This window comes from Mus caroli, chromosome 5 (assembly GCF_900094665.2).
Source record: "Mus caroli chromosome 5, CAROLI_EIJ_v1.1, whole genome shotgun sequence".
Classification (NCBI taxonomy): domain Eukaryota; kingdom Metazoa; phylum Chordata; class Mammalia; order Rodentia; family Muridae; genus Mus; species Mus caroli.
Window position 1 is genome coordinate 136,030,287 of NC_034574.1, and position 11,719 is coordinate 136,042,005.

Below are 11,719 nucleotides of genomic sequence, written 5' to 3' on the forward strand. Positions count from 1 at the left end.
TGCTGTAAGCCTGCTCTGTTCACACCTCACCACTGCTGTAAGCCTGCCCTGCTCACACCTCACCACTGCTGTAAGCCTGCTGTGTTCACACCTCACCACTGCTGTAAGCCTGCCGTGTTCACACGCCTGGCTTCAACTGAACAGCACCTTGCTCAGCGGTCGCAATTTCTATGTGTGTGGATGTATGTGATGCACATGTACATGTGAATAACACACGTACATACAGATACTCATGTATGTGAGTTCAGGCACATGTGTGTCATGGCAAACATGGAGGTCAGAGGACAAGCTCAGATGTCAGCTCACCTTCCACCTAGCTTAAGCTGGAGTCTCAAGTGTCTCCCATCGTCCTCCAGGCTAACTAACTGCCCTGCAAGCTGTCAGGGAATTTCCAGTCTCTGCCTCTACTCTGGCGTGCTACAAGTTGCTTTGTTAATGTGGGTCCTGAGTATCTAACTGAGGACCCCTTGCTATGCATCAAGTGTTTCTGTGGCTGAGCCGACTCCCAGCCACAGTTACTCTTAGCAGCTCTACAGCCCCTCTCCCAAGGTATGATGGTTACTGACTGTCCCCTGTACCTGGGACCGAGGGCCACCATGCTCCCTCTGCACTGCATGAGACTCTGTCGTGCACAGAGCTTTTGGCTTTGCATCTAAGGACAGAGTCACAGAACTGAAATGCTTACATTCTGAAAGGACAGCAGCTCTCATGAGACACACCATGAGGCAGACATCATTGCCACCCCCATAGGGAAACAGACCCAGAGACACATACAGAGATTGCCCAAATGCCATCACAAATACCTCCAAAGCCAAGTGCCTGCTGAGGGAAGCCATGCACAGGTAGGCCCAGCACACTGGGCTCTCAGGGTCACCGCAGTGTTAGGAGGGCACACCGCCTCCAGCACACACACATCTTGGCTTCACTTCTAGGGAGAGTCACAGAAGTGCAATGTCCCGGGTTCTGAAAGGGACAGCGGCTCACACGAGGCACCAAGCTCTGCTCTAACTGCCTTAGCAGCTCTGAGTGACACTGGGAGGTCGCTGTGGTCTCTCTCACTCTGGTGAGGGCTGTCCTGAGCCTCTGCTTTTCCCAGGACCAATCTAACCCTCCAGAAAGCTCATCAGGGGATACTCAGCCGCCTGCAGACCAGATTTCCCAGGACCACAGTGCCTGTGTGCCCTGCTCTGCCTCTTGCCATTCCCACCCTGCCCCAGCAGTGCCAACCCAGGTGGAGGTAGGAACACCTACTTGTTATGGGGCAGCCGGGAGCACAAGGTTCTCAGGTCATCTGTAATTAAGGAGACATGAGATTAGACGGGGGAGACCTGGGTTCAAGGTTCTTAACAAGACCGCTGGCCAGCCAGCAGCAGGACCTGCTGCAGTAAGCTCCCAGCCGCCTTAGAAACTGGATTCTCCTGAATGGCAGTTTTCACATAAAATAAAAACAAACTGGAAACAGAAGAAGCCACTTGGGTGGGAGGGGGACTGTTGACAATCTGTTGAGTGTCTGGCAAAGAGCCACAAGTCAGAGCTCTTACTGAATAACCGAATACCCAGGGTAAAATGTGGGGGGGACTCATCAACGGCACCCCTCCACTGGGGACACAGGCCAACAGTGCATTAGATGGCAAACGCAGGGCTGGTGCTATACTCGGAGACAGAGAGCTCGTCTAGCACGCTCGAGGCCCTAGCTCAGTCTCCAGTACTGTCCACCTGCCGCCAAAAGAGGAAATCAGACAGCGAACATATGCAAGCGTGGAGGTTCACTCCCATAATCCTAGCACTCAGGTACAGAGGCAGAAAAACTGCCACGAGTTTCAGGCTAGCCTGGGCTATACAAAGCAAGGTTCACCGCACACAAGTACGCCAAAATCCTAGTCCTACAGAGGAAAAGCTCTGGATGCTCTAGCCACCTTGTGCCGAAAAGAGCCAGGTGACATCTAGATGTGGCATCTAGAGCACAGCAGCACCCCGTGAGGACGACTCTGGGGGACAGTCCCTTACAGTCACAGGGACGGGGAGCAAGTCCCTGAAGAAGCAAAGGCAATATCTGTCTGAGATGCCATCCTTTCTGCGTACAACACGGATCACCGGGTTAGCACTTACCTCTCGTGCACAGCAGGGCCCCCGACGTCATAGCCACCTGCAAGGCCTGGGCCAAGCGGTCCAGGGCAAGCTCAATCTCCTGGGAGGCATTGAGGGGGTTCAGTTCATCTGCCAGTCTGTTGATCTCCTCCACAAGCGGGACCATGTGGTCGAACAGAATGAGCCCCAGGCGTCCGTACAGGTTCTTCTCTGTGAGGTGCAGCTGGAGCGTCATGAGGACCTGCAGGACGCTCAGGTGGAGCTTTGAGTACAGCAAGTGCGAGTCTCTGTCCGTGCCCGCGCCCGAGTCCTTGGCAACCTTGTGACTGATGTGGCCATTGGATAGGCAAGGCTTCTTCCTTTTGTAAGCCAGAGGGGCCTTCACACACCACCGGATCAGCCCAATGAGGGGCGTGAGCTCTAAAAATCCTATGGGCAGGTTGGCGGCGATGGGAGTATTTAAAAATGTGATGAGAATCAGCCTCGGGTCCTCGAAAATCCAGCTGACAATCATTTCAAGCAAGTCCAAAGGTGGGATGAGGTCATCTGCAAAGAGACATGCAGTCAGGGGCAGGTCTGGCCTTGGGGACAGGAGCAGAGTGGACAGTGGGGGATGGGCCTCTGAGTTTAGAGCCTTCGTGTCTGACACTCAGATGCCTAATGCCCAAGTCACACTCATCCTCTGTCTCCTTCTCTCTCTCTCTCTTTTTTTTTTTTTTTTTTTTGGTTTTTCGAGATGGGGTTTCTCTGTGTAGCTCTGGCTGTCCTGGACTCAGTCTCCTTCTTAACATCTGCACCATGATCAATGTCCTGTCCCCAGTGTCCAGGACCCTACAGCCAAAGTCAAGGCTCAGAAAAACACAAGTAAAAATAAAACCACCTAAGTTAACAATTCCCTTGAACTCCATCACTTCCACCCCTACACACACTTATTTAATTTTTGGTGCATCTACGTGCGTGCGTGTGCTTGTATGTGTGTGTGTGTGCGTGTGTATATACTCGAACATAAAGCATATGTGGAGATCAGAGGACACTGCAGGAGTCCCTTCCCTCTGCACTTTTACATAGGTCCCAGGGATTGAACTTAAGTTGTCACGCTGTATGGCACGTGCTTCTGCACATGGTGCTCGGCCTCCCTGACACTGTGATCCTTTAGTACAGCTCCTCATGACATGGTGATGCCAAGCCATAAAATTATTTTCACTTCATAACTGTAAGTTTGGTATTGTTATGAACTGTAGTGTAAATACTTTTGAACAGAGGTTTATCAAAGGGATTACGGCCCATGGGTTGAGAACTGCTGTTCTACACAAAGAGCTAGCTCACTATCCCCAAGCTCAAAATGACGGGTGCGCTTCAGCCCTTGTCTGGGTGTAGGTGTCCTCCCTATGCCCGGTATCTCCTCTGTAGTAAAGTGACAGCCACAGTGACCTTCAGGGAGCAGTGTGGAGTGCTGTCAGTCAGCCAGCGCAGCCCCAAAGTTGGAGCCCTTATCTAAGTACCAGCGTGACTCTGGGACAGCACTAACAAGGGCAGAAGTTGGCACTAACTCTGGGCCTACTGTGTGTCAGGTGCTGGTCCCAGTCCTTTAAGCAAACCAACCCTCTTAATCCACACACCCCAGAGTTCTTTCTCAGAACTGACTAGAAACACATGGTGGAGCTGGGCGTGGTGGTGCATGCCTCTGATCCCAGCACTCGCAAGCAGAGGCAGAAGGATCTCTGTAAGTTCAAGGCTAGCCTGGTCTACAAAGTGAGTCCAGGACAGCCAGGGCTGTTATACCAAGAAACCTTGTCTGAAAAAAAAAAACCAAACAAACAAACAAAAACTAAAAACCAAACCAAACCAACAGGTGGAGGGCTCATCTCAGACCCCTGGCAGCCTGGCTTTTATGTCACCAAGCTACTCTGCCCAATTTGGCATCAGCACGGTATATGCTCAGGCTGCTGCCCAGCCTCCTCTCTGAGGCTGTGTTCTCAGCTCAGCTCATGGCAGAGCAAAGCCTGACAGAGTCCCTGCATGTCAGAGGAGGACTTGGGAGGCAAGGCATGTGCCCACTCCGTTGGAATAAGGTCCCCAGCTTTTCCGCCTCTGAAGACTGTCCCCGATTGTCCCAACAACACTTCCCCATACACCCCACCACCGGCAAGAGGCAGCAGCTGTGGTCTACAGCCCCGCTGTGGCAGCCCTGCCCCTGTGCCCTCGATTCCCCAGGGAGTTTCTGCCCCTTACATTTCTAACACATGCCCAGGCCTCAGTGGAGGCACCTGTCGTGGCCTAAAGGCAGCGAGCAGTCAGGTGAGAGTGTGCATCTATGCCCTGGGCATGTGCGTGGCACGTGTGCTTAGTGACTGAATTCTCCATTCCCACAGGAGAGGCCAGTGCTCTTGAACCCGTTTGCCTGCACGGATGTTTGTGCACCACAGGCACGAATCTCAGCGCTTCTAAGAGCAGAAGCCTCCAACCTGAAAGCACTAAGATGGGGACAAACACATGGCCATGGGGCTGGGATGGAACAGGAAACAGACAAGGTTCCCAAAGACTCTCAAAGTGTTGGCTGAGCTGTCAGCCCCCAGGGCAGCCAGGGCAAAGGACAGAGGGAGGAGCCTGACCCCTGAGCACAAAAGCAGGCTCACTCCACAGAAAGCAGCACAAACACCTTCCCTTTGTGGGAGAACCACGAGCCTCAGGCAGAAGACACTGCAGGGGCCATTGTTGACGTGAAGCCTGGCTTCCTCACCCATTCTCTCCATCACAGACACATTCCTGGGACAGCATCAATGAGCAGGACTTTCTGCGCAAGTCCTTCCACATCTGTGTCTTCTCTGGCCCCTACTTCCTGGCTGTTCTTCCAGAAGACCCAGGTTTAATTTCCCAGTACCCACTTGTGGCTCACACCTGTCTATAATTACAGACCTAGGGCATCTAACACCCTCTTCTGGTGTCTGTGGATACCAGGCATTCATGTGGTGCACAGATATACAAGCAGGCAAAACATCCACACACGGGAAGAAAACAGGAAGGAGGAAGGAGAAGAGTAAGATGGTGTGATGGTTTGTATACGCACGGACCAGGGAGTGGCACTACTAGAAGGTGTGGTCCTTTTGGACTAGGTGTGTCACCGTGGGCATGGGCTCTAATATCCTTGTCCTAGCTGCCTGGAAGTCAGTATTCTGCTAGCAGCCTTCAGATGAAGATGTAGAACTCTCAGCTCCTCCTGCACCAGGCCTGCCAGGATGCTGCCATGTTCCCACCTTGATGATACTGGACTGAACCAGCCCCAAATGTTGTCCTTTATAAGACTTGCCTTGCTCATAGCAGTAAAACCCTAACTAAGACAGAAGGGAAGGGGCAAAAGAAGAAACCTTAAAGATAGCTGGATGGATGGACAGACAGACAGATGAGCACTTGCTGCTCTTCCAGAAGACTTGTGTTTGGTTCCCAGTTTCCACACTGGGCACAAGTGCCTGTGCCTTCACCTTCAAGGGCCCTGACACTCAATTCTGGCTTTCTTGGGCACCCACAGGTCCCTGTCATACTCCTGCCCTCCATGCACATAATTAAGAATAAATCTTGTGGAGAGGCAGTCACATGTCTACGGAAAAGGGCCTGTACCTGGTTTCCTACGCTCTTATTTCTGCCATTCAGACCCAAACTGCGAAGAATTGAACAAAGCCGCTTTTAGCAAATGACTGAGATGCCGTATGGTTAGGTTTAGCCCCATAATAACGATGTATGCTTTGCAGTTAAAAAAGTCAGTGGCAAGGGTCTGGACAGTGGGTAAGAGCACTCGCTGCTCTTAACCTGAGTTCAGTTCCCACGTTTGGACCATGTGTAACTCTAGCTCCAAGGGCCACTGTGGGCACTGCACACGTGACACCCGCCCCCCAGACACAAACCACAAAATAAAACAAAAGCCAATGTAGTCACTGGGGCATGAGGTATTCCAGGGCAGAATGCTTGTCCAGCTTGCTCGCAGCTCTGGGTTCTACCCCAGCACAGCAAGAAAGAAATACACAAAGCTGGTGTCCACCAGAAGCTGCTTGGACACTCACCTGATGACAGGTCGTAGAGGGCGGTCACGGACGTTATGAACTGGCAGCAGAAACGAGGACTGGCACTAAAGATCTGCTTCAGTGTCTGAACGGAGCCCGGCACCAGACAGCAGTAGTCCTCCACAAGCACTCTGGCAAGCCTCACGCAGTAGACCACGGGTGTCCGCTGGGAAGAAGCCACAGTCCAAGTCACTGAGGAACCCTGAGCTGGCAGGTGACAGCTGCGTGTAAAGAGTGAAGACCACCCACGTGGGTGGAGCCACTTTGGGGCTGGGAGACCTGCTAACAGAGCCCCTTGGGGTAGGGTCTCATCATCTACAGCCCATGGCACCAGTCTACCACCACTTCCCAGCCACAGGGGAGCACAGCTCCACAGGGACGGCCAAGCTAATCAGCCTGCTATCCCACACTCCAGCACTAGAGGGCAGAAGTGCGCTCTTGCAAAAGGACCAGGCCCACTGCAAAGGTGGAATAGTTACATAAATCTGCCTGTCTCGGTTGAAAGGTGACTTTGGTAAGACCACTGGCGAGGAAATGACAATTTCTGAAGGACACCATACATCAAAACTACCCGTTACTACCACTGTGAGGTTTGGAAGAGTTTGTGAATTATCACATGATAAAATGTTTGCCACAAGCCCGGCAGTGGTGGCGCACGCCTTTGATCCCAGCACTTGGGAGGCAGAGGCAGGCAGATCTCTTGAGTTCCAGGACAGCCAGGGCTATACAGAGAAACCCTGTCTCGAAGTTTGCTACAGCTGGCAGCTGGGTGTGGTGGCTCAAGCCTCGGTCTCAGCACTAGGAAGCCTGGGGCAAAAGGTTAAGAGGTTGTAGGCTGGCCTAAGCTACATAGTTAAACTTGTTTTTCTTAAGATTTTACTTGTCATGGTGTGTAGCCCTGTGAGTCTGTGTGAGTAGATCCATACATGTGCGTAAAGACATTCAAGGAGAACAGGGGGAAGGGATTCCCGGGAGCTGGATATGGGTGCTCTAAGGACTGGATTTAGGTCCTTTGTGTGCAGTCTCTTAACTACTAAGCCATCTCTCCTTCCCTCCGCATACTGTTTTAAAAATCCAATCATTTTGCCTAAGAAATAGATTTTTCATTTCATTTATTCTGAAGATGAGGCCTTTTTTTTTGGTTTTGCTTATCAAAAAATTAATTTAAGGCTGGGTGTGGTGTCACACACCTTTAATCTGGGGAGGCCAAGGATGGCAAATCTTTGTGAGTTAAAGGCCAGCCTGGTCTACAGAGTGAATCCCATGCCAATCAAGCCTATACAGTAAGACGCAGACTGGGAGGACGGTGGATGATTCAGCCAGTGAAGCTCTTGCCTTGCAAGCCTGACAACCTGAGAGAAAGCTCTGTAACAGCATATGGACAAAAGAAGTGGGGGGCTCAGTAGTTAGGGGCACTGGCTGCTCTCCCAGAGGACCCAAATTCGATTCCTAGCACCCACATGGTGGCTCACAACCATTTGTAATTCTAGTTGCAGGGATCGAAAGCCCGCTCCGCTTCAAGCCTCCACGGTGTGAGCAGCAGCATACAGGTGGTATACAGACACACACAGACACAACATCCCCACACAAAACAGTTACACGTTAACAAATAATTTTAAACATTTAAGATGAAAAGGAGCCAAGGAAGCCAGGTGGTGGTGGCGTATACCTTTAATCCCAGCACTCGGGAGGCAGAGGCAGGCGGGTCTCTGAGTTNGAGGCCAGCCTGGTCTACAGAGTGAGTTCCAGGACAGCCATGGCTACACAGAGAAACCCTGTCTCAAAAAAAAAAAAAAAAAAAAAGAGGTGACAGTAGTGACCTGACTTCACACAGCTGTCCTCAGGCCTCTCCAGATGTGCTGTGGCACAGGCAACCACACACACATCACACATGCACATTAATACTAAAAGTAAGCTGGGTGTGATGGCATATACCTTTAACCACAAATGCTAGGGAGGGCAGAGACACCTGGTCTGGGTCGAGTTCAAGGCCAGTCTGGTCTACATTTTGAGATCCAGGACAGCCCAGGCTACATAATCAGAACCTGTTTCAAAATGAAACAAATCCTAATTTTACTACTATGTGTACAAGAAGGCTACAATTCCAGAGCCAGACGAGGTGGTCCCTATAATCCTCAAGAGACTCAGGTAGCAGGGTCATGAGGGTTGAATTCAGCTTGGGCTACATACCAAATCCTTGTTTCAAAAAAAAAAAAAAAAAAAAGTCAATCAAAGAAACAAAAAAATTGTTTGCTCCATTAAAAAAACGGGACTGGGTGTAGCACCCAGGCAGCGATGATCGATGACATCACGCACGTGCAAAAGACCTCTACGAACATTCCAACTCTTGTTATCCTATCTATGGAGACTGTGGAAAGTAACGCTATTTCCGAGAGCAGTAGTACCTGGAGCCAGGAGGCCGCACATTCCAACACGGGGATCCGACACACGGCCACGGCCATGGAGACCAGCTTTCCCAACAAGCTCATTCGGCTGTCGTCGGCTTTGTTCCCTTGGGGGCTGAAAAGGGAGGAGAAAATGATCTGCCGTACGGAGTCCTTGCTTTGCTCCTGGAAGTAACTGCACATGATTTCAAGAAGCTGGAGCTCCTGGAGGGAATTCAGTCTCTGTAAAAACAAACCCGGAAGAGAAGCTGTGAGAAGAGGGCCTCCACCTGCCCCTTAGCTCCCACCACCTAAGTAAGAGATTAGGGAAGTGGATGCTTAGAATCCCAGCGCACACGAGGCCGAGTGTAGCAGATAATGAGTTTCAGGCTGGCCCGAGATACATGGTACACAGAAAGTGTTTCAAAAAGGAAAACAGATCTGTTCTTTTTCCCAGGGTGTATTTTTTTTTCACCCTTCTGAAGCCTAAGCCGGGGGATGGGGGGCTTAACTCTACGAATAAGCAAAGGAAAAAGCCCTGCATCTAGTTAAGCGACATCCCAGAGGGATGTTAAGTAGCCAGTTCCCAAAGCCACCACTCGGATCATTCATTGGTGGGCGAACTGTCACACGCCTGCGAAACCGGCACGCGGCTGAGCAACGCCGCTGGACTGCAGGGCCGGGGGAGCGGAAAGAGGAGCGAGACCTCGGGGCGAGCGCCTGTCACCGAGCGAGGGCACGGCCGGGGCGGGCACCTTGGGCTGCGCGCCGCGCTCCTTGGGCACTTGGAACACGAACTCCTCCAGCAGCTCCACGGAGCCCTTGTCCACGATGGGCAGCGGCGCGCTCTGCAGCTGGCTGCTGAAGTAGATGTCCAGGTGGTACAGCACCTCCTTGGCGGCGCTCAGCGCGTCGCGCCGCAGCAGCGAGTGGCGGATGTCGCTCATGGTGCGGCCGCCCTGTCCCCGCCGCGAGTCCTACTTCCGCCCGGAGACAAAGAGGCGCGACCGGCCTGGGCCCCGACGCGGGCAGGGTCGCGGCGCCCGCCCGCCTCTAACAGGCGCCGACCCACTCAGGGGACCATCGTCGCCGCCGCCGCCGCCGCCACGGGCCAGCGGGTATCCTGGGGTCCGACTGCGGCGCCGCCCAGAGCCGCGGGAGCCGACGCCGCTCGGCCGAACCGGCGGCTGAATGGCGACGGCGGCCCGCAGGGGCCAAGCTCCGGCTGCGGCCGCGTGCTCTCGTGGGCGCCCCCTGGCGGTGAAGCCCGCACGGGCAAGCACGAGGCCCCGCCCCGCCGTCTTCGCAAGAGTTTCTCTGACTTCAGAGGTGTTTGGCTATCAGACGCTCAGAGGTGTTCTGAGCCGGCACCACGTACGCAAGCCTTCTCGTGCTCTCCTCCAACCAGGACGTGCACTGATCGCCCCCGGGAGTGGGACGACTACTAGGACAAATGATGCTTGTAAGCACCCCCACGCCCTGATCCTTCTGTTCCAGGGTCAATGTTTCCAAATTCTCTCCTGACTCCTGGACCCTCTTAACTGCTATGCTCTAGCCCAGTCCAGGAGGACTATGGGAATCTTAGTACAAGGTTCAGCCCACGTGCTCCCTGTTCCTGAAAACCCTCCCACCCTACAACACTCCCACTCCCCAGCTCAAGATTTTTATACAATCTATGGGCGATGGTTTATTTACAATTTATACTGAACTAGCTGTCAATGAAGACTGGAGAATTTTTTTTTCTTTTGGTTTTTCGAGACAGGGTTTCTCAGAGTAGCCCTGGCTATCCTGTAACTCACTGTGTAGACCAGGCTGGCCTCAAACTCAGAGATCCACATTCCTCTGCCTCCTGAGTCCTGTGATCAAAGGTGTGCACCACCACCGCCCATTGGGGAGTAGAGATTTTAAACAGAATGGAAAAGTCTTGCGTGTGGCTCACAAGTACAATGACTAAGAGGCCTATGGCTGAGAGGATTTAGTTAAGATGATAAAGGGCCCCTGCCTGGGAAAGAACAGACCAGGGAGAGAGTGCAGCTGGGCACAGCCCAGAGACTCTCTTGTACATCAGGGAATAGGCTTTATGGTCCTAGTTCAGGCGCCCAAGGGTGCAGTGAAAGAGGCAAAGGCCTCGTTGTCACCCAGAGCCTTGGACATCTCTTGACCCTTCTCACACTAGGACCTCAGAAGTTACTGGATCTAGCAGAATATAGGCAGGAGGGAGATCTGCCCTGGGAGACAATAGAACTCAGCAAGCCTAGCTTCCCATCTCTTTTTCCCCACTAAAGCCCACTCACGCCCACACAGCAGAAACCAACACAGACAATGATGAGAAAACAAATATCCATGTGTACAAGTAGGTGTGCACTGTATTTAAAAGGCAGGGCACTTCTGCTCTATTTCTTCTTTTTCTTGTAACTGGGGGTAGCAGGTAGAAAGATCTCTCGAAGGTTGCTCCTAAACCCATTGGAGTGAATGTTCTGGTGGATCTGGGGCTCGGCTGATGGGGACCAAGCTACCAGAGGCCAGCGCTGGCACCAGGCCCAGTCGCCTTTATACCATTCATTTGTGGTCTGGTTGGTGGAAGCCAGGTACAGAGCAAAGCACAAGTAGCCAGTCAGGAGCATGCTCAAAACGATGACAAAGCCCAGTAGGAAGACAATCCTTGGAAATGCCAGGAACAGGTGCTGTGGGCAGAAAACCAGAGTGTTAGCAAATAGCCTTCGATGCCTGAGCACAGCCCTGACCCTGTGGTGCAGACTCACCACTCGGCTGACCTGCTGCATCAGCTCTGACCCACCAGGCAGTATATACAGCTGAAAAACGCGCCAATGCCCCAGCATTCAGGAGGCCCCACATTCAAAATTCCCTATTTCTCTTTCTGTGCCTCTGTCTCTGTCTGTCTGTCTCCCTGTCTGTCTGTCACATGCATGTATTGCATAAGTGCAAGCACACAGATACACACACATATGCACTTCAGTTGCCTCAAATCTGACCCTTTGAACATAGATTTGAGTCATAGTCAACACAGACACAGACAGGCAGCCCAGGCATGATGCTAGTGTGTGTGAGAGCTTGTTGCAGGATAACTTTCACACAGGCAGAAAGGTCACTCAAGACACAGACAGTACTTTGCCAGTCTGCTGTTTACAAGACAAATATGTGGAGACAGCTCGTGCATTTTTTTTTTTTTTT

The 11,719-nt window shown here is 52.3% G+C and overlaps 2 protein-coding genes across 5 annotated transcripts in view; both read right to left on the bottom strand.

The window, feature by feature from the left end:
* Positions 1 to 9,740, bottom strand: part of C5H7orf26 (chromosome 5 C7orf26 homolog) — a 14,257-nt gene extending 4,517 nt beyond the window's left edge. The window contains exons 1-5 of the mRNA XM_021162608.2: positions 9,283 to 9,740; positions 8,549 to 8,770; positions 6,144 to 6,309; positions 2,110 to 2,634; positions 1,252 to 1,291 (exon numbers count right to left, since the gene is read on the bottom strand). Coding sequence (XP_021018267.1) covers positions 1,252 to 1,291; positions 2,110 to 2,634; positions 6,144 to 6,309; positions 8,549 to 8,770; positions 9,283 to 9,474 — 1,145 coding nt within the window. The 5' untranslated portion in view covers positions 9,475 to 9,740. The remainder of the gene's footprint in view (positions 1 to 1,251; positions 1,292 to 2,109; positions 2,635 to 6,143; positions 6,310 to 8,548; positions 8,771 to 9,282) is intronic.
* Positions 9,741 to 10,867: 1,127 nt separating this feature from the next.
* Zdhhc4 (zinc finger DHHC-type containing 4) overlaps positions 10,868 to 11,719 on the bottom strand; it is a 13,885-nt gene continuing 13,033 nt past the window's right edge. For all 4 annotated transcript variants that reach the window (XM_021162593.2, XM_021162595.2, XM_021162594.2 and 1 more), the window contains one exon: positions 10,868 to 11,211. In XM_021162593.2, coding sequence (XP_021018252.1) covers positions 10,921 to 11,211 — 291 coding nt within the window. In that variant the 3' untranslated portion in view covers positions 10,868 to 10,920. The remainder of the gene's footprint in view (positions 11,212 to 11,719) is intronic.